This window comes from Somniosus microcephalus, chromosome 3 (genome assembly GCF_052327205.1).
Source record: "Somniosus microcephalus isolate GS21.2 chromosome 3, FLI_Smic_1.0, whole genome shotgun sequence".
Lineage (NCBI taxonomy): Eukaryota > Metazoa > Chordata > Chondrichthyes > Squaliformes > Somniosidae > Somniosus > Somniosus microcephalus.
Window position 1 is genome coordinate 170,617,558 of NC_140989.1, and position 22,992 is coordinate 170,640,549.

Below are 22,992 nucleotides of genomic sequence, written 5' to 3' on the forward strand. Positions count from 1 at the left end.
ACCTCTGACTACCGTTTCCGCCTCGCCCGAGACGCCGCTTCTGCCGCAATCCGGCACTGGTTCTTCTACTATCGCCCCGTTTCCGCTGCCTGAGTTTCGTCGCCGTTCAGCCAGGACCATTAAACCTCCTACTCGGTTGACAATGTCCATTAAAGTGGATTCTGGGAGGGCGCCTGTGGCGGAGCCACCAAGGGTCTCAGAACAATTAGTAATAATTCCTTTAACTACAGTGTAGTGCAGCCGCGGACTGCACCTTTAAACTGCCTGGTAACTGTACGGTATTGTGTTTTCCTGCACTCCACGTCATGACGCCGATCACGTGACCACCAGTGGCGCGAAGAACGCCATGACGTCAGCTTCCAGAATCTTCCAGTAGTCGTCGAGTGCCCAGCAAGCTGATTAGACCTGTGTACCGTTTCTCCTGTAGTTTCCCTGTTGACTTCGTTGTTCATTAAAACCTGTTGATTTGATTCATCGAGTGGAATACCTTATTCAGATAGGAACCTCCGTTCCTACAACATCACCCAGCAACAAAACCATTTTAACTGGAATAACTCGAGGTGGGGGGGGGGGGGGGGGGAAGGAGGCACTGATTGCCTATTAGGTCAATGTTAAATGTGTTCATATCAATGCATTTCGTTCAAACACCATGACACAAGCGTCGTGACACAAGAGGTGGTCATTTTAAATATTCAAACCGTTGCGGTCCATCGCGCGCGCTGTGATGTCTGCAGCGAGTCGGTGGGGATGCATGCGCGGGGGAGGAGCGCGCGTTCGCTGAGCTGTCGGGAGCGCGGGGGAGGAGCGCGGTCGCTGAGCTGTCGGGAGCGCGGGTTCGGGCGCGTTCGCAGAGCTGTCGGGAGCACGGGTTCGGGCGCGTTCGCTGAGCTGTCGGAAGCGTGACGGGCACGAGCGAGTTAGGGTGACGTCGGGCGGTGCGGAGTGTCGCTGTTGCCGCGCTGGGGGAATTGCGTGAACCCGAGCGACTGACGACGCTGCGACGGTAGGTTGTAAAAGTCCGTGTGTGTGTTTTTTGATTTAATAAATACAAGTAGGTGACTGTGGGGAGTTCGGCTGCCGCTGATTGGTGGCCATGTCACCAATATAACCGCCCCCGCCCTCCACATTCACCCCCTTCCAAAGTCTCCCCGGAATACATTCACTCTAGGGGTACCCCCAGAGCCTGCCCCCCGCTGTATCTTAGATCCCCACCTTAATGCAAATTCCTCGCCTTGACCCTAGACCTTCACCTTAACCCTAATTCCTCACCCTAACTGCACCTTAACCCTAGACCCTCACCCTAACCCGAGTTCCTCGCCTTAACCCTAATCCTAAATGTCATCAGAGGAGATTTTATTCAGAAGTAAAGTTGCCAGGGAGTGGATTTTATTCTGCATCGTTTGAATCATCCTCAATTCCTGACCATTTTGTTTGCAAAAAATATTTGGGTATTCAAACTGCCACAGCAGCTTACAGCTGCTTCGGTCACTTAAGGAACTGACTGTGGAGCCATTCATAGGAATGCTGGGCCTCAGAGACCCCAAATAACTACTAAATAGTCAGGAGTTCTGTTCTATTTCTTGGATACTTTTTACCATCACTATTTTTTGGAATGCAATAACACTGTTGAATGATGTAACGTTTCAATTCGATTTTTTAAATAAAAAGGAAACCATTGGCAACATACTACAGAGGTTACAAATTACACCTGAACTGTAGTCATACAGTTATCTACTATAAATCACACCATAGCCTTGTTTATGCAGATGTTTTTCATGCTCCATGTTAAGCTGCTTCCCATTCTCTAGATGTTGTCCCTCCCAGTAGAGTTCTGTATTACTTATTCACATTATTGCCCCAATTCCATGTTGGATTTTTTTTTAAGTATTACTGCTTAGTTTAAAACCTCTTCTATTGTAATAGAACATGCACTATGTCATTGTGCTAATATTGTTATGTATTCTCTGACTCACCATGAATGGGAAATCCATTAGTATAATTCTACTATACTGTAGTTCTGTGCATAATCTTCTGTCTTTGCAACTATTATGTCAGCCTTGGCTTAGTGGTAACACTCTCGCCTCTGAGTCAGAAGGTTGTGGGTTCAAGTCCCATTCCAGAGACTTGAGCACATAATCTAGGCTGACACTCCAGTGCAGTACTGAAAGGAAGATCTCCACTGTAGGAGGTGCCGTCTTTCAGATGAGACGTTAAACCGCAGCCCCGTCTCCCCTCTCGGGTGGACGTAAAGGATTCCATGACGCTATCAAAGAAGAGCAGGGGAGTTCTTGGTCAATATTGATCTCTCAACCAACATCATGAAAACAGATTACCTGGTCATTATCAATTTTCTGTTTGGGGGAACGTGTCATCAGAAAGATGGCACCTCCGACAGTGCAGCACTCCCTCAGTACTACACCAGAGTTTCAGCTTAGATTTAGTGCTCAGGTCTCTGCAGTGGGACTTGAACCCACAACTTTCTGACTCTTGAGGTGAGAGTGCTACCAACAGCTAAGATGGTAATGTTAAATCTTTAGGTTGTCTGTTAAATATGCCGTATAATTTTGTCCTACACCAACTAGGTATTTTAAATAGATTAGGAATTTCTTCAAGATACTAATCAACAAAAATTGGGCATTCCCACTCACTACCACTTGGCCAGTGCTGAGTACACCATGGGACATGCCTCATCAGTTTTGCCTGTGCAGGGCCAACTCTTTTTTATTCTTTATTCATTCTTGAGATGTGGCCATCGCTGGCAAGGCTGACATTAATTGCCCATCCCGAGTTTCCCTTATGCAACTGAGTGACTTGTCATGCCACTTCAGAGGGCCGTTAAGAGTCAACCATTTTGATGTGGGACTGGAGTCACTTAGGCTGGACCAGGTAAGGACGGCAGGTCTGGTTCCCACAGAAACATTTTGGTCAGTTGTATTGTTTTGTCTCCGCACTGCAGCACATACTTCTACGGCTTAACTTGGTTCACATTGCTGTTCATGTGTGGTCCAGCACTGACTGTCTGGGACTATGTATCTCAAGCTGCATTGTCTTTGGGCTTTAATTTTTGTTACCTTGATGAAGAAATTTGCAAAGATGCACTGTATCTTGTTATTAAAAAAATAAATTCTACTTTCCAATTTGAGAAATTAAGTCTTTTCTATATATGTGAAACGAGTTAATTGTTTAAACTGACTTTTATTACAGATTCTATCCTGAGTTGTGCATACCATGCATGAATCTGCAGCAAAGAAAATATGTATTTAACTATTGGGAACCATGAAGGTACCAAAAATTGCATATGTGTTTGTCCTTTTCATATGCATATTCATATACATGTATCAAAAGAAACCTTTTCAAAGAATACAAAATGGACTTGGATTCACTGTGCAGGCAGCACTCGACCAGCCTGCTCCTCAAGGCTTCTACGGAATTATGTTTGATGCTGGCAGCACTGGGACACGCATCCATGTCTTTAAGTTTACCCAGATGCCAAACGGTAGGTTTTCGTTTCCAGTTATTTTGAGATAAGATATGGATATTGTGGATACTAAGAAACATAATCCCTCCTTTAATACTTGTCACTGCAATGAGGAACTGCAGTTTACGGTAATGATGCTATATGTCTGCATGGTCTTTGTGTTTTGTCACTTTGATCAAGAACTTTGCAAGAATGCAAATAGTACAATTTTATAGGAGGTACCAGAACAGAGAGACCTGTGGATTCACATACACAAATCTTTAAAGGTGGCAGTACAAATTGATAAGGCTGTTTAATAAAAGCATATGGGCTGGAGAGAAACTTGGAGTGGGAGGGGGAGGATCCAGTTGTCGTGGTCCATGTTGGTACCAACGATGTAGATAGAACAAGGAAGAGGGTTCTGTTAAAGGAGTATGAGCAGCTAGGGGTTAAATTAAAAAAACAGAACCTCAAGAGTAATAATCTCTGGATTATTACCTGAGCCACAAGCGAATTTGGCTAGGATAAATAAAATTAGAGAGTTAAATGCGTGGCTCAAAGACTGGTGTGGGAGAAATGGGTTTTGCTTCCTGGGACACTGGCACCAGTACTGGGACAGGAGAGAGCTGTTCCGTTGGGACGGACTTCACCTGGCCAGTGCTGGGACTAGAATCCTGGCGAGTCATATAACTAGGGCTGTAGAGAGGGCTTTAAACTAATTAGTGGGGGGGAGGTTTCTAGAGAGCAAATAATAAAAATGACAACGGAGAAGGTCATAGACTTAGGTAGCAGTGGGGGAATTAAAAACCAGAGAGTGTCAGGAAGGGACAGAATGTATGGAGTAAAAGGTAAAGTAGTAAAAGGGGAAAAAGCAGGAACTAAGTGTCACAAAACATATTTGAAAGTTGTTTATCTGAATGCATGTAGCATTCGTAACAAAATGGACGAGTTGACGGCACAAATAACTACATATGGGTACGATCTTGTGGCCATTACAGAAACATGGCGGCAGGGTGACCATGACTGGGAATTAAACATACGAGGGTATTTAACAATCAGGAAGGACAGGCAGGAAGGTAGGGGAGGTGGGGTGGCTATGTTAATAAAGGAAGGAATCACTGCAATACAGAGAAATGATATTGGGTCAAAGGATCAGGATAATGAAACAGTCTGGGTGGAGATAAGGAATAATAAGGGGAAAAAAACACTAGTGGGCATAGTCTATAGGCCTCCTAACAGTTGCAACTCTGTTGGACGGAGTATTGATCAGGAAATAGTTGGGGCTTGTAATAAGGGAACAGCTATAATTATGGGGGATTTTAACTTTCATATTAACTGGACAAATCAAATTGGGCAGGGCAGCCTTGAGGAACAGTTCATTGAGTGTATTAGGGATGGGTTTCTTGAGCAGTATGTAACTGAACTGACCAGGGGGCAGGCAACCTTAGATCTGGTCCTGTGTAATGAGACAGGATTAATAAAAAATGTCCTAGTAAAGGATCCGCTTGGAACGAGTGACCATAACATGGTTGAATTCCATATTCAATTCGAGGGTGAGAAGGTTGGATCTCAAACAAACGTACTGAGCTTGAATAAAAGAGACTATGAAGGTATGAGAGCAGAATTGATTAGAGTGGACTGGGAAAATAGATTAAAGGGTAAGACGGTACATGATCAGTGGTGTACATTCAAGGAGTTATTTTACAACTTTCAAAAAATATATATTCCACTGAGGAAAAAAGGGTGTAAAAGAAAAGACAGCCATCCGTGGCTAAGTAAAGTAATAAAGGATAGTATCCGACTAAAAACAAGGGCATATAAGATAGCCAAATCTAGTGGGAGGATAGAAGATTGGGAAGTCTTTAAAAGACAGCAAAAAATAACTAAAAGATTGATTAAGAAAGTGAAAATAGATTATGAAAGTAAATTAGCTAAAAATATAAAAACAGATAGCAAGAGTTTCTATAGTTATATAAAAAGAAAAAGGGTGGCTAAAGTAAATGTTGGTCCCTTAGAGGATGAGACCGGGAAATTGGTGGGAAACATGGAGATGGCAAAAACGCTGAACAAATATTTTGTATCAGTCTTTACGGTAGAGGACACTAAGAATATCCCAACACTGGGCAAACAGGGGGCTCTGGGGGGGAGGAGCTAAATACGATTAAAATCACTAAGGAAGTGGTACTCGGTAAAATAATGGGACTTAAGGCGGATAAATCCCCTGGACCTGATGGCTTACATCCTAGGGTCTTGAGGGAAGTGGTGGTAGGGATTGTGGATGCATTGGTAATTTTCCAAAACTTCCTGGACTCAGCAAAGGTCCCGGCAGATTGGAAAACTGCTAATGTAACACCCTTATTTAAAAAGGGTAATAGACAGAAGGCTGGAAACTATAGACCAGTTAACCTAACATCTGTGGTTGGTAAAATTTTAGAGTCGATTATTAAGGAGACAGTAACGGGACATTTGGATAAACATAATTTAATAGGACAAAGTCAGCATGGTTTTACGAAGGGGAAGTCATGTTTGACAAATTTGCTTGAGTTCTTTGAGGACGTAACATACAGGGTGGATAAAGGGGAACCAGTGGACATAGTGTATTTAGACTTCCAAAAGGCATTTGACAAGGTGCCACACAAAAGATTATTGCTCAAGATAAAAAATCACGGGATTGGGGGTAATATTCTGGCATGGGTGGAGGATTGGCTATCTAATAGAAAGCAGAGAGTTGGGATAAATGGTTCATTCTCAGACTGGCAATCAGTAACTAGTGGTGTTCCGCAGGGGTCAGTGCTGGGACCCCAACTCTTTACAATCTATATTAATGATTTGGAGGAAGGGACCGAGTGTAACATATCAAAGTTTGCAGATGATACAAAGATGGGAGGGAAAGTAGTGAGTGAGGAGGACATAAAAAACCTGCAAAGGGACATAGACAGGCTAAGTAAGTGGGCAGAGATTTGGCAGATGGAATACAATACTGGAAAGTGTGAGGTTATGCACTTTGGCAGGAAAAATCGTAGAGCAAGTTATTATCTTAATGGCAAGAAACTGGAAAGTACTGCAGTACAAAGGGATCTGGGGGTCCTGGTGCACGAAACACAAAAAGTTAGTATGCAGGTGCAGCAGGTGATCAAGAAGGCCAATGGAATGTTGGCTTTTATTGCTAGGGGGATGGAATATAAAAACAGGGAGATATTGCTGCAGTTGTACAAGGTATTGGTGAGACCACACCTGGAATACTGCATACAGTTTTGGTGTCCATACTTAAGAAAAGACATACTTGCTCTTGAGGCAGTACAAAGAAGGTTCACTCGGTTAATCCCAGGGATGAGGGGGTTGACATATGAGGAGAGGTTGAGTAGGTTGGGACTCTACTCATTGGAGTTCAGAAGAATGAGAGGCGATCTTATTGAAACATAAGATTGTGAAGGGGCTTGATCGGGTGGATGCGGTGAGGATGTTCCCAATGATGGGTGAAACTAGAACTAGGGGGCATAATCTTAGAATAAGGGGCTGCTCTTTCAAAACTGAGATGAGAAACTTCTTCACTCAGAGGGTGGTAGGTCGGTGGAATTTGCTGCCCTGGAGAGCTGTGGAAGCTACATCATTAAATAAATTTAAAACAGAAATAGACAGTTTCCTAGAAGTAAGGGGAATTAGGGGTTACGGGGAGCGGGCAGGAAATCGGACATGAGGCTAGGTTCGGATCGGTCATGGCCCTGTGGGTGGCGGAGCGGGCCCAGGGGCCGTGTAGCCTGGTCCTGCTCCTACTTGTGTTCTAATTCTGTGTTAGATTTCAGGAGATGGTTCTATTCACAGGGATTAGTGGAGACCTTGGGAACAGGCTGCCAGCTAGGAGTCCTTCAAGAGTAAATTGGGCCTGTTCCTGGCTGGGGTGGAGATCACCTTTTACAGGAGGTAAGTACTGTAGGAAATACAGGGACAGAGTGATCTCCTGGATGAGTTTCGATCGCCTAGATGGGTCGGAGAGGAATTTCCCAGATTTTTTCTCCCAAATTGGAACATTGGGTTTTTTTACCTGGTTTTTCGCCTCTCCCGGGAGATCACATGGGTTCGGGTGGGATGGAGAGTGAAAGTAGATTTGAGGTTAGGATCAGATCAGCCATGATCTTATTGAATGGTGGTGCAGGCTCGAGGGGCCGATTGGCCTACTCCTGCTCTTATGTTCTTGTATTGATCCTTGGCTTTAGAAGCAAAGGTATAGGCCTCGATTTTCATTGGGCCGTGAGGCGGGCTGGGGGTTAATATCGCAAAACCTGGGGGTCGGGACCCCCCCCCCCCCGCCCTGGTTCCCGCCTCCATGCCATTTTAACCTAGGTGTGTCTGATTGACCCGAATCAGTCCCGCCTGCAACAGGCGGGACTGGTCTTTAGGGCCCTTAAACAGCACTAATTGGCCGTTATAATCCCATTTTAACAGGCCCTTGCCTGTTTAACCCTTTTCCCACGTAAAACGCGCCTGATGGGGATCACGCCTGTGAAACCTGGCGTGAGCACTATTGGCTTGCTGACTATCAGCTGCAGGTCCAACATAAAAGAGGATATTTGATCAGTCATCATTTGCAAGTGGCAGGACTTTGTTGTTTCAGGCCTGGGGCAACTTTTACCAGGCCTAACCACACTTGTGGAAGGTTGGAGCCTCACACACATCTCCAGTGTGACCTCCTGGGAAACCCCGCTCGCCACCTTCACTCAGCGCTTCCTCAACGGAGTCATACACCAGAAGCATGGGAGCCATTTATTTCCTTCCCTTCTGGGCATTAGATGAGGAAGAAGACCAGCCGCGGCACCAGCAACAACAGCAGCAACAGGAGCACCAAGCTGCTGCTCACCCACCTGAAGCTGCACAGGCCAGAAGGGGCCAGTGCTTGGAAGTGGCTTGAGAGCACCTTGCTGCACATCAGGGGGGCCATGGGGACCCGTATCTGCACTGGCAGTCCTACTCAGAAGGACTTCCATGAAGGTCTGGTTTCTCTGTTCAATAGATGCCCATCGCTCCTCAAGAAATGTCATTCTATTATGAGCACTCACCATGTTTTCCATACCCTGGTGACTTATCTCCTCCATGGAGGTTGTCATCCTTTCCATGGTGATGTGTTCATGTGCCAATGACTCCACAAAGGCTCTGGTCATGGTCGCTATGGACTCCTCCATTCGCTCCACACTCACATCGACCCTGGAGACAAAACCTGCCAGAGACACCTGCATCTGTTCCTGGAGTTCCAGCCCCGCTGATCTTATGGATGGACCCAGAGGCAGAGGGTCGACATGCAGCTGAGCCGAGCTGGCAGAGTCCTGCGCCCTCCGACTAGGACTCTCCATTGCTATCCCTGTCTCCACAATCTGCTGATGCTCACTTGTGAGCTGTAATACACCAGGTGACGACACTACTCTATGTCCCGAAGGTCCCACCGAGGTGTGTGTGTCTGCGCTGGTGCTGGGTGCGCTGAATTCTGCTGACGCTGCACCCTCGGAGGTTGCAGATTCCTCTGAGGAGTCTGGAAGCTCAGGCTCTTCCTCCTGGACAGTGGGGACGGGGGCTCTCGATGGTCCTGTGGGGGAGTGAAGGAAAGAGTTGGAGATGTGAGGTCAAGGTTACATGCACATTGCATATTGCAGACGATCATAGGTCCATCTGTTATAGCTTCAAAATCATTATCAGTGACTCATGCAATGTCAATGAGAGAGATGGAAAACTATTCTGCCACCAGCTTGCTGTGATGCACCGTCTGTCCGTCCCCCACTTGCGCCTCATCCTCCAGTCCTACAATCTCCAGGATCGCCTCCTCCCAGGGGGTGAGGTGGGCTACTGATGGTGGCCCTCCTCCTGTCCTCACTTGTTCTCTTTTATTGTGAGCTCTCTTTTCCTGCAATGCAACCACGTTCTTCGTGTGAGCCCCAAGGAGTTGACTTGACCTGCCACCTGTAGCCACACAGCCTTGGTCTGACTGGGAGGCCTCTTCCTCCCCTGAAGAAGGGAACAGTGCCTCCCTGTGGGCCCTAGCACCATCCAGTAATGCCTGGAGTGAAGCCTCATCAAATTTGGGGCAGATCTGGCCCTCCTGCAGGCTCCTGTGCCATTTTAATGGTGAAGTTTGGGAGCCTGAAGAGGAAGCAAGGCTTGCTGTGGACCTTAGAAGCAGCAGCAATGATGATGTCATATTCTGCGACTTTCTGACTGGAAATACTCAATTGCCAAGGCTTCCCACACGCTGGAAACCAATTGAGTTAAAATTGCATCAATCTCACAGACCCATTTACAATCGTGTCGGAATCACTAAATTCGGGGAACCCGCCAATTCCCCGCACCTGACCTAAAATCGACCCCATAGTGTACAAAAGCAAGGAAATTATGTTAAACCTTTTCAATCACCGGTGAGACTTCAGCTGGAGTATTGTGTCCAATTCTGCGCACCACACTGTTGAGAAGGATGTCAAAGCCTTGGAGAGTGTGCAGAGGAGATTTACTAGAATGGTACCAGGGATGAGGGACTTCAGTTATATGGAGAGACTAGAGAAGCTGGGATTGTTCTCCTTAGAGCGAAGCAGATTAAGGGGGGATTTAATAGAGGCGTTTAAAATTATGAGGGGTTTTGATAGAGTAAATAAGGAGAAACTGTTTTCACTGACAGGAGGGTCAGTATCCAGAGGACAAAGATTTAAGATAATTGGCAAAAGAACCACAGGGGAGATGAGGAGAAATGTTTCTTCTGCAGAAAGTAGTTATGATCTGGAATGCACTGCCTAAAAGGGTGGTGGAAACTGATTCAATAGTAAAATTGAAGAGAGAATTGGATGTACAGTACAGTTGAAAAAGAAAAATTATGCAGGGCTGTGGGGAAAGAGCAGGGTAGTGGGACTAATTGGACAGCTCTTTCAAAGAGCTGGCATAGGCATGATGGGCCAAATTACATAGAATTTACAGAACACAAACAGACAATTCGGCCCAACTAGTCTATGCCAGCGTTTATGCTCCACACGAGCCTCCTCCCAACCCTCTTCATCTAACCCTATCAGCATAGATAGATAGATTCAGAACAGATCTACCATCTCAAAACTGGACATCCATGAGGTGCTATGGGCCATCAGGAGCAGCAGAATTGTCTTCCACCACAATCTGCAACCTCATGGCCCGGTGTATACCTCTCTCTACTATTACCATCAAGCCAGGGAACCAACCCTAATTCAATGAGGAGTGTAGAAGAGCATGCCAGGAGCAGCACCAGGCGTACCTAAAAATGAGGTGCCAACCCGGGCAAGCTGCAACACAGGACTACATGCATGTGAAACAGCAGAAGCAGCATGCTATAGACAGCGTTAAGTGATACCACAGCCAATCGATCAGATCAAAGCTCTGCAGTCCTGCCACATCCAGTCGTGAATGTTGGTGGACAGTTAAACAACTAATGGGAGGAGGAGGCTCTATGAACATTCCCATCCTCAATGATGACGGAGCCCAGCATGTGAGTGCCAAAGACAAGGCTGAAGCGTTCACCGCATTCTTCAGCCAGAAGTGCCGAGTGGATGATCCATCTCCGCCTCCTCCTGACGTCCCCTCCATCACAGAAGCCAGCCTTCAGCCAATTCGATTCACTCCACGTGATGTCAAGAAATGGCTGAGCGCACTGGATACAGCAAAGGCTATGGGCCCCGACAACATCCCGGCTATTGTGCTGAAGATTTGTGCTCCAGAACTAGCCGCGCCTTTAGCCAAGCTGTTCCAGTATAGCTACAACACTGGCATCTACCAACAATGTGGAAAATTTGCCATGAATGTCCTGTCCACACAAAGCAGGACAAATACAACCCGGCAATTACCGCCCCATCAGTGTACACTCAATCATCAGCAAAGTGATGGAAGGTTTCGTTAACAGTGCTAGCAAGCGGCACTTACCAATAACCTGCTCACCGATGCTCAGTTTGGGTTTTGCCAGGATGACTCCGCTGCGGACCTCGTTACAGCTTTGGTCCAAACATGGACAAAAGAGCTGAATTCCAGAGGTGAGGTGAGAGTGACTTGCCCTTGACATCAAGGCAGCATTTGACCAAGTGTGGCATCAAGAAGACCTAGTGAAATTGAAGTCAATGGGAATCGGGGAGAAACTCTCCACTGGCTGGAGTTGTAGCTAGCACAAAGGAAGATGGTTGTGGTTGTTGGAGGCCAATCATCTCAGCCCCAGGACATCGCTGCAGGAGTTCCTCAGGGCCGTGTACTAGGCCCAACCATCTTCAGCTGTTTCATCAATGACCTTCCCTCCATCATAAGGTCAGAAGTGGGGATGTTTGCTGATGATTGCACAGTGTTCAGTTCCATTCGCAATTCTTCAGATAATGAAGCAGCCTGTGCCCGCATGCAGCAAGATCTGGATAACATTCAGGCTTGGGCTGATAAGTGGCAAATAACATTCGCGCTACACAAGTGCCAGCCAATGACTATATCCAACAAGAGAGAGCCTGATCACTGCCCCTTGACATTCAACGGCATTGCCATTGCCAAATCCCCCACCATCCTGGGGGTCACCATTGACCAGAAACTTAACTGGACCAGCCACATAAATTCTGTGGCTACAAGAGCAGGTCAGAGACTGGGTATTCTGTGGCAAATGTCTCACCTCCTGACTCCCCAAAGTCTTTCCACCATCTACAGGCACAAGTCAGGAGTGTGATGGAATAATCTCCACTTGCCTGGATGAGTGCAGCTCCAACAACACTCAAGAAGCTCGACACCATCCAGGACAAAGCAGCCCACTTAATTGACAGCCCATCCGCCACCTTAAACATTCACTCCCTCCACCACCAGCGTACCGTGGCTGCAGTGTGTATCATCCACAAGATGCACTGCAGCAACTCGCCAAGGCTTCTTCGGCAGCACCTCCCAAACCCACCTCTACCACCTAGAAGGACATGGGCAGCAGGAGCATGGGAACACCAACACCTCCAAGTTCCCCTCCAAGTAACACACCATCCTGACTTCGAAATATATCGCCGTTCCTTCATCATCGCTGGGTCAAAATCCCTCCCTAACAGCACTGTGGGAGTACCTTCACCACATGGACTGCAGCGGTTCAAGGTGGCTCACCACCTCCTTCTCAAAGGCAATTAGGGATGGGCAATAAATGTTGGCCTTGCCAGTGATGCCCATATCCCATAAACGATTAACAAAAACCCTCTATTCCTTTCATGTGCTTAGCTAGCTTCCCCTTAAATGGGCCTATGCTAATTGCCTCTAGTACTCCTTGTGGTAGTGAGTTCCACATTCTTGCCATCTTTGGGTAAAGAGGTTTCTCCTAAATATCCTATTGGTGATTATCTTATATTTATGGTCCCTACTTTGGTCTCCCCCACAAGTGGAAACAGCCATGGCCTCCTTCTGTGCTGTATCATTCTATGTTAATTCTGAGTTCAGTAATCCGTCAATTATTTTCTGAAATTGAACTCTTGGCATCCCTTTTATATGTTGTTCCTCTGAAACTGACTTGCCAAATCAGTAACTTTTTAAAGATGCTGCTTAAGAATGTTCAGCAGACTTCACGAGCAGCTGCTTTAATGAAATCCTGGTTTTGCCTGTTTTGGAAAAACATACTGGAAACTATCACCCAGTGTGTATATCATGGTTTTGATTATTCAAATGCAATGGCTTATTTAAATCAAAAACTACTGTGCTTTTTGTTAAAGGCTATTCTTTAGGGATAGTACGGCCATATTTACATATGATTTTGTTCCAAAACTGTGTTTCTCATTTTAAGTGTTTCCCCTAATAGTGCTCAAAAGGTATTCCATGTACTGTGTGAGGGGAAAAAGAACAAACAGACATATACCATCAGCCAAGGATATCCCCTTGGAGCATTCCTGCTTCACAGACAACAAAAAATTCTCTCTCACTTGTCCTTCCCTTTAAGTTAGCTTTTATGGTCTACGTATTACATAGAATATACAGCACAGAAACAGGCTATTTGGCCCAACCAGTCCATGCCGTCGTTTATGCTCCACTCGAGCCTCCTCCTGTCTTTCCTCATCTAATTCGGTCAGCATAACCCTCTATTCCCTTCTCCCTCATATGCTTGTCTTGCCTCCCTTTAAATGCATCTATACTATTTGCCTCAACTACTCCCTGTGGTAGCGAGTTCCACATTCTCACCACTGTCTGGGTAAAGAGGTTTCTTCTGAATTCCCTATTTGATTTCCTGGTAACTATCTTATATTGATGGCCTCTAGTTATGCTCTTTCCCGCAAGTGGAAACACACTCACACTCTCTCTCTCTCTCTCTCCCCTGTCTCCTCCACCCTCACCTCCGACAACAAGTGTGAGGAGCTCATGGACTTCTTTGTCTCTAAGATTGAGACCATCCATTCAGCTGCCTCTGCCACTTTCCTTCCTTCCCCAAGCCCACCAGGCCAAACTTCCTCTAAGGTTCCCCCCTGCCCTAGCCCTGAACTCACATCTTTCTCCAGTTTCTCTCCAATCTCCCCTCATGACCTCTCCGCGCTCATCTTGTCCATGAGACCCACCTCCTGCTCCCTCGACCCTATTCCCACCAAACTGCTGACCACCCAACTTCCTTTTCTGGCTCCCATGTTAGCTGACATTGTTAACAGTTCTCTCTCCTCGGGTACTGTCTCCGTCTCCCTCAAATCTGCCGTCATCACCCCTCTCCTCAAAAAAACAACCTTTGACCCCTCCGCCCTTGCAAACTACCGCCCCATCTCCAACCTCCCTTTCCTCTCCAAAGTCCTTGAACATGTTGTTGTCTCCCAAATCCGTACACATCTTTCCCGCAACTCCATGTTTGAATCCCTCCAATCCGGTTTCCGCCCCTGCCACAGTACCGAAACGGCTCTCAAAGTCACAAATGACATCCGTTGCGACTGTGACTGTGGTAAACTATCCCTCCTCGTCCTTCTCGACCTGTCTGCAACCTTTGACACATTTGACCACTCCATCCTTCTCCAACGCCTCTCCACTGTTGTCCAGCTGGCTGGGATTGCACTCGCCTGGTTCCATTCTTATCTATCTAATCGTAGCCAGAGAATCACCTGCAACGTCTTCTCTTCCCGCACCTGCATTGTTACCTCTGGTGTCCAGGATCTATCCTTGGCGCACCCCAATTTCTCCTCTACATACTGCACCTTGGCGACATCATCCAAAAACACAGCGTCAGTTTCCATGTACACTGATAACACCCAGCCCTACCTCACCACCACTTCTCTCGACCCCTCCATGGTCTCTAAATTGCCAGACTGCTTGTCCGACATCCAGTTCTGGATGAGCAGAAATGTTCTCCAATTAAATATTGGGAAGACCGAAGCCATTGTTTTCGGTCCTGTCACAAACTCTGTTCCCTGGCCACTGACTCCATCCCTCTCCCTAACATCTGCCTGAAGCTGAACCACACTGTTCGCAACCTTGGTGTCATATTTGACCCTGAAACGAGGTTCTGACCACATATCCGCGGCATAACAAAGACCGCCTATTTCCACCTCCGTAACATCGCCCGTCTCTGCCCCTGCCTCAGCTCATCCGCTGCTGAAACCCTCATCCATGCCTTTGTTACCTCTAGGCTTGACTATTCCAACACACTCCTGGCTGGCCTCCCACATTCCACCCTACGTAAATTTGAGGTCATCCAAAACTCAGCTGCCCGTGTCCTAACTCACACCAAGTCCCGTTCACCCATCACCCCTGTGCTCGCTGACCTACATTGGCTCCCGGTTAAGCAACGTCTTGATTTCAAAATTCTCATCCTTGTTTTCAAATCCTTCCATGGCCTCGCTTCTCCCTATTTCTAATCTCCTTCAGCCCCACAACGCCCCCCCTCCCCACCCTGAGATATCTGCGCTCCTCTAATTCTGGCCTCATGAGCATCCCTGATTATAATTGCTCAACCTTTGGTGGCCGTGCCTTCTGTTGCCTAGGCCCTAAGCTCTGGAATTCCCTGCCTAAACCTCTCCACCTCGCTACCTCTCTCTCCTCCTTTAAGACGCTCCTTAAAACCTATCTCTTTGACTAAGCTTTTGGTCACCTGCCCTAATTTCTCCTTATGGCTCGGTGTCAATTTTTGTCTGATTACACTCCTGTGAAGTGCCTTGGGGCGTATATGTGAGATGTGGTCTCTGTTGTAGACAGTATTCTATAGTCCAGTAAGGAGATCACTACTACAATGGCTTAATTCTAATGATCTTACTTTATAGTTTTAACGTCAGACAGTATAAGAAGATTACGGGTCAATGACCTAAATTAGACATTTGCATACATTAGAATGAATCTAGACATAATAAACATACATTCTCCATTTATATGGATTCAAAGGAGAATCTGTCCCTGTGTCCAAATTCGAGTGCACTCTTTCGTTGGCGCGCTTAAGTTGGAGCTCATGGTATGTATAATGCCTGCAAGACTTACGACTCCGAACCCCTTCGTTGAATTCTCTTCACGATCACTGAATCCCACTTTGAGTTCTGGATGCAGAGCTACTAATACGAAGGGCGGCGGCCGAGTTTGGAAGCCCGGGACGGGATGCGGCAGCCATTTGCCTCCTGAGCCCTCTTTTCAGAGCTCCTGCCCTCTTTTCTTCCAGTTGCTCCCGTTTCCCGCTCGCAAAAACCCCGACTCCACCCCTTCCTCCTGGGGTTTCTGCCTGGAGACTGCGCAGCCTCACTGTCTGCAACAGTTGATACTGGTGCAGAATTATGGAAAGTCTGCTCTTAGTCACATTGTGTCCTTAAAAGTTCTTGCCGTACCTTCACATGGGCAACTTTAACCCAGGGATTTATAACAATGATAATACAGTGTCTAAGTTAAAGATTGATAACCATACTTAGCGTACATAACATTTCCAGTGGGTATTACATACATTAAAGGCGCTATATAAATACAAGTTGTTGTTGTTTATTGTGATTTTAGCCGTGGCTCTGTTGTTAGCGCTCTCGCTTCTGTGTCAGAATGTTGTGGGTTCAAGCCCCACTCCAGAGACTTGAGCACAAATTCGAGAATGAGGCTCCAGTGCAGTACTGAGGGAGTGCTGCACTGTTGGAGGTGCCATCTTTGAGAATTTAAACTGAGGCCCCGTCTGCTCTCTCAGGTGGACATAAGAAACCCATGGCACCATTTTGAAGAAGAACACTGGAGTTCTCCCTCAACCAGCATCACTAAAACAGATGTACAGTTTGTGGGACCTTGCTGTGCGCAAATTGGCAGTCACACATTTCTTGCGTTACAGCAGTGACTACACTTAAATAGAAATATTGTACTTCATTCGCTGTAAAGCACTTTCAGACGTCCTGAGGGCGTGAAAGGTGCTATATAAGTGCAAGTCTTTCTTCTTTCGTACTGATTTATTTAACTTGTATCTTTTACATTTTTGTAAAGGCAAGCAGTAAGGTGGCAGGCAACATCAGGATTGGTGGGCATAAACTGGGGCGAGGCAGGGAGAGCCCATCTCGAAGCTGCTACAGCAAGGTGGCAGGCAACATCAGGATTGGTGGGCATAAACTGGGGCGAGGCAGGGAGAGCCCATCTCGAAGCTGCTACAGCAAGGTGGCAGGCATCATCAGGATTGGTGGGCATAAACTGGGGCGAGGCAGGGAGAGCCCATCTAGAAGCTGCAACAGCAAGGTGGCAGGCAACATCAGGATTGGTGGGCATAAACTGGGGCGAGGCAGGGAGAGCCCATCTAGAAGCTGCTACAATACCTGTGGATGAGAGGAAAAAGTGGGGGTTTAGCTGGGAAATGTGGATGGTATGGGGCGGAGAACTGAGACAGTACAGAGTGAAAACAAAACCCAAAGCAAAGAGCCTGGATTGGGGAGTAGTGTGTTGTAGTGGCTGCAGAGCACGGAGCAAGAAGGCACCCAACATACTAGATCCTACATTTGAGTGGTTTCTGCTAACCATGTGACTGAGGTGGCTGACCTGCAGGATTGGAAGAGCGAGGTGGGTAATAGCCAAGAGGACCAGGCATGGAAGGAAGCCCTTCACTGCACTGGTCTGGGCATGCAGCAAGATGGCAGGCAACGTGCACTGAATGTTGCATGGGATTGGTCCTTATGATCCATATGATCAAAAATGTAGGGACCATTCACAGTTGTACTGATCAAGAACTGACCAATCATTTCTGGAAATGGACAGACATACCCACCAAATTATTTTTATTTTATACAAGTAGATGCATTTACACGAGAACTGCAAGCAAAGGGGCTCTGAGCTGACATCGCTGGAGCATGTCTACTTGTCCCTTTTAACCCTGAATCCTGTTTTTTGACAGCATTAATGGCCTATTTTTCTATCATATAAGTTTAGATAAAATATTTTTTAAAGCTCTCCAGCAATCTATCTTGCACTGCAATAACTTGGCTTTTGATTTAGAGTCATAGAGTTATACAGCACAGAAAGAGGCCCTTCGGCCCATCATGTCCGCGCTGGCCATCAAGCCTTGTCTATTCTAATCCAATTTTCCAGCACTTGGTCCGTAGCCTTGTATGCTATGGCGTTTCAAGTGCTCATCTAAATGCTTCTTGAATGTTGTGAGGGTTCCTGCCTCTACCACCCTTTCAGGCAGTGAGTTCCAGATTCCAACCACCCTCTGGGTGAAAACGTTTTTCCTCAAATCCCCTCTAAACCTCCTGCCCCTTACCTTGAAACTATGCCCCTTGGTTATTGACCCCTCTACTAAGGGGAAAAGTTCCTTTCTATCTACCTTATCTATGCCCCTCATAATTTTGTACACCTCAATCAGGTCCCCCCTCAGCCTTCTTTGCTCTAAGGAAAACAACCCCAACAACTTCATAGCTGAAGCGCTCCAGCCCAGGTAACATCCTGGTGAATCTCCTCTGCATCCTCTCCAATGCAACCACATCCTTCCTATAGTGTGGTGACCAGAACTGCACACAGTATTCCAGCTGTGGCCTAACTAGCGTTTTGTACAACTCCATCATAACCTCCCTGCTCTTATATTCTATGCCTCGGCTAATGAAGGCAAATATCCCATATGCCTTTTTAACCACCTTATCTACCTGTCCTGCTGCCTTCAGGGATCTATGTACATGCACACCAAGGTCCCTATGATCCTCTGTCCTTCCTAGGATCTTACCATTCATTGGGTATTCCCTTGCCTTGTTTGTCCTCCCAAAATGCATCACCTCACACTTTTCAAGGTTAAATTCCATTTGCCACCGTTCTGCCCATCTAAACATCCCGTCTATATCGTCCTGAGGCTTCCCTCCTTGCTATTTACCACTCCACCAATTTTCGTGATATCTGCGAACTTACTGATCATACCTCCTACATTCATATCTAAATCATTAATGTACACTACAAACAGCAAAGGACCCAGCACCGATCCCTGCGGTACACCACTGGACACAGGCTTCCAGTCACAAAAACAACCTTCGACCATCACCCTATGCCTCCTGCCACTAAGTCAATTTTGGATCCAATGTGCCAAATTGCCCTGGATCCCATGGGCTCTTACCTTCTTGACCAGTCTCCCATGTGGGACTTTGTCAAAAGCCTTACTGAAGTCCATGTAGACTACATCAACTGCACTACCCTCATCCACACACTTGGTCACCCCCTCTCAAAATTCAATCAAATTGGTCAGACATGATCTCCCCCTGACAAAGCCATGCTGACTATCCCTGATTAATCCCTGCCTCTCTCAAGTGGAGACTAATTCTGTCCCTCAGAATTTTTTCCAATAATTTCCCTACCACTGATGTTAGGCTCACTGGCCTGTAATTCCCTGGTTTATCCCTACTACCCTTCTTGAACAATGGTACTACGTTAGCTGTTCTCCAGTCCTCTGGCACCTCCCCTGTGACCAGAGCGGTTCTGAAAATTTGTGTCAGAGCCCCTGCAATCTCCTCCCTTGCCTCACACAGCAGCCTGGGATACATCTCGTCAGGGCCTGGGGATTTATCCACTTTTAAGCCCGCTAAAACCGCTAGTACCTCCTCTCTCTCAATACTAATTTGTTCAAGTATATCACAATCCCCCTGCCTGATTTCTATGCCTACATCACCCTTCTCCATAGTGAACAGAGATGCAAAATATTCATTTAAAACCTCACCTACATCTTCTGGCTCTACACACAGATGGCCACTTTGGTCCCAATTGGGCCCTACTCTTTTCCTGGTTATCCTCTTGCCCTTAATATACTTATAAAATACCTTGGGATTTTCCTTTATTTTGCCCACCAGTGTTTTTTCATGCCCTTTCTTCGCACTCCTAATTTCTTTTTTAAGTACCCCCCCCCTGCACTTTCTATACTCCTCTAGGGCTTTCACTGTTTTTAGTCCTTTGTATCTGCCAAAAGCCTCCCTTTTTTTCCTAATCCATTCTTGTATATCCCTTGACATCCAGGGTTCCCTGGGCTTATTGGTCCCACCCTTGACCTTTACGGGAACATGTTGGCATTGTACTCTCCTTTCTGAAAGACTCCCATTTGTATCCTATTATGTAATTTCAATATATTTATTGCTTAGGTCTATAATTCTAAGCTCAGTTAACTAAACTTATAAAGCTATCAAGTAAAGCAATGGTTATTACTGTATGCTCACATAATTGATATGAATTACAGATTTGAAAAGTCTAATCGTTCAGTTTTCAAAATTTGTGTTTCTTTTCAACAGAATCTCCTAAACTTGCACATGAAACTTTCAAAGCCTTGAAGCCAGGATTGTCGGCATATTCTGACAAACCCCATTTGGTATTACTTTCTCTTACTTTCTTACTTTTTCTTATTAGAGTGAATAAAATGTTACCAGCAACTCATCTTAAGAAATAAAAACAGAAAATGCTGGAAATACTCAGCGGGTCAGGCAGCAACTATAGAAAGAGAAGCAGGGTTAACGTTTCAGGTCGATGACCTTTCATCAGAACTGGAAGATGTTAGATGTGAACAGCTTTTTGCAAGGAAAATTTGGCAAAGAGAAGGTTCCGTGTTCCAAGGATGTGGAAGAAGAAAGGCAAGTAGACCCCAAGGGTATAAGCCACCCCACCCTAAGCTCAAGCCCACACCTCCACCATACCCGGAGGAACTGGTGCAGCATCCTCCATTACCAGTTGTTCAACTCTGTGTTCAGGCTGGAAGGCTGTAAAGTGCCTAATTGAAAGATGAGGTGCTGTTCCTTGAGCTTGATTGGAACAGTGTTGGAGGCCAAGGACAAACAAGTCAGAGTGGGAGTCGGTTGGAGAATTAAAGTGGCAAGCGACCGGAAGCTCAGGGTCACACTTGTGAACTGAACAGAGGAGTTCAGCAAAGCGATGACGTTGGTGTTGTAAAATAGTGCAATTAGTGCAAAAATGCTGAGTAACTTCAAGATTATGAAGTTTGTTTCCAATTAAGAAACAAAAGTGGAGGCCCATTCTGTATAGAAACATAGAAGCTAGGAGCAGGAGTAGGCCATTCGGCCCCTCGAGCCTGCTCCGCCATTCAATGAGATCATGGCTGATCATCCAAATTCAGTACCCTGTCCCTGCCTTCTCCCCATATCCCTTGATCCCTTTAGCCTTAAGAAATATATCTAACTCCTTCTTGAATATATTTAATGAATTGGCCTCCACTGCCTTCTGTGGTAGAGAATTCCACAGGTTCACCACTCTGGGTGAAGAAATTCCTCCTCATCTCTGTCCTAAATGGCTTACCCCTTATCCTTAGACTGTGACCCCTGGTTCTGGACTCCCCGGCCATTGGGAACATCCTTCCTGCACCTAGTCTGTCTAGTCCTGTTAGAATTTTATAAGTTTCAATGAGATCCCCTCTCATTCTTCTAAACTCCAGTGAGTATAAGCCCAATCGGCCCTATGTAGGGACACCATAAAGGTTGAAGAGAGCAGAGCAAACTAAGTACATCAGAAAGTAGTTGGGTTAGGCCAAGCTTTGGCTGTAAACTCCTGAAGATTATAGAACAAAAAAAAGACCGAGGGATTCAGGAATTCCACAGTTTTGAGATTTTGGCGGGGAGGCAGGGAAATGAGTAAGAGACGATGTAAGGAATTTTGATTTTAATGAGTCTTGATTTCAACACTGGAGGTGTAGGAGGAAGTAATGACAACAACAACAACAACAACAACAATTTGCATTTGTACAGGGCCTTTAACATAGCAAAATGTCCCAAGGTGCCTCACAGGAGCGTAAGCAGACAGAAATTGACACCGAGCCAAAGACATTAGGATAGGTGCCCAAACGCTCAGTCAAAGAAGTAGGTTTTAAGCCGAGTCTTAAAGGAGGAGCGAGGTGGAGAGGCGAAGAGATCTGGCGAGAGAATTTCAGAGCTTAGTACTTAGACAGCTGACAGCACGGCCGCCAATGGTGGGGTGAAGGGAGTAGGAGATACCCAAGGAGCCAGAGGTGGAGGAACGTAGAGTTCCCAGAGGGTTAGAATCATAGAACCTTACGGAACTAAAGGAGGCCATTCGGCTCATCATGCTTGTGCCTGATCTTTGAAAAAGCAGTCCAGTTTAGTCCCACACCTCAGCTTTATCCCCATAACCGTGCAAATTATTCCTCTTCCAAGTACGTGTCTTAATTGCCTTTTGAAAGTCCCTATGGTTCTGCTTCCACAACCCTTTCAGGTAGTGCGTTCCAGAAAATGGCTTCAGTCTTTCCAACATTTAGTTGGAGGAAATTTCTGCTCATCCAGTAGTGGATGTTGGACAAGCAGTCTGACAATTTAGAGACAGTGGAGGGGCTGAGGGAAGTGAGGAGGCAGAGCTGGGTGTCGTCAGTGTACATGGTGGAAACTAACGTGTTTTCGGATGATGTCTCTGAGAGGCAGCATGGAGATGAGGAATAGGAGGGGGCCAAGGAAAGATCCTTGGGGAACTCCAGAGGTAACAGTGCCGGAGCGGGAAGTAAGGCCTTTGCAGATGATTCTCGGGCGATGGCTTGATTGATAAGAATGGAACCAGGTGAAGGCAGTCCCACCCAGCTGGATGATGGAGGAGAAGCGTTGGAGGAGGATGGTGTGGTCAACCGTGTCAAAGGCTGCAGACAGGTTGAGAAGGACGAGGAGGGATAGTTTACCACGCTCAGTCTCAGGATGTCATTTGTGACTTTGATAAGAGCCATTTCTTCGGCAGGGATGGAAAGCTGATTGGAGGGATTCAAACATGGAGTTCCGGGAAAGATTTTGGAGATGACAGCACATTCAAGGACTTGAGGGGAAAGGGAGGTTGGAGATGGGGCTGTAGTTTGCAAGGACAGAGGGGTCAAGGGTGGGTTTTCTGAGGCGAGGGGTGATGACGGCAGATTTGAAGGGTAGGGTGACAGCATCTGAGGAGAGAGAACCGTTATCAATAACGGCTAACATGGGGCCAGGAAGGGAAGTTGGGTGGTCAGCAGTTTGGTGGGAATAGGTTCGAGAGAGCAGGTGGTGGGTCTCGTGGACAAGATGATCTCTTTTTAATTCATTCATTGGGATGTGGACGTCACTGGCAAGGCCAGCATTTATTGCCCATCACTAATTGTCCTTGAGAATATGGTGGTGAGCTGCCTTCTTGAACCGCTGCAGTCC

General features: G+C 46.4%; 1 protein-coding gene across 1 annotated transcript in view; it reads left to right on the forward strand.

Annotated features, from left to right (window-relative positions):
* The first annotated feature begins 728 nt into the window (after nt 1–728).
* Nucleotides 729–22,992, forward strand: part of entpd6 (ectonucleoside triphosphate diphosphohydrolase 6) — a 78,597-nt gene continuing 56,333 nt past the window's right edge. The window contains exons 1-3 of the mRNA XM_085981872.1: nt 729–1,003; nt 3,205–3,496; nt 20,107–20,183. Of these exons, the coding sequence (XP_085837998.1) occupies nt 3,277–3,496; nt 20,107–20,183 (297 nt within the window). The 5' untranslated portion in view covers nt 729–1,003; nt 3,205–3,276. The remainder of the gene's footprint in view (nt 1,004–3,204; nt 3,497–20,106; nt 20,184–22,992) is intronic.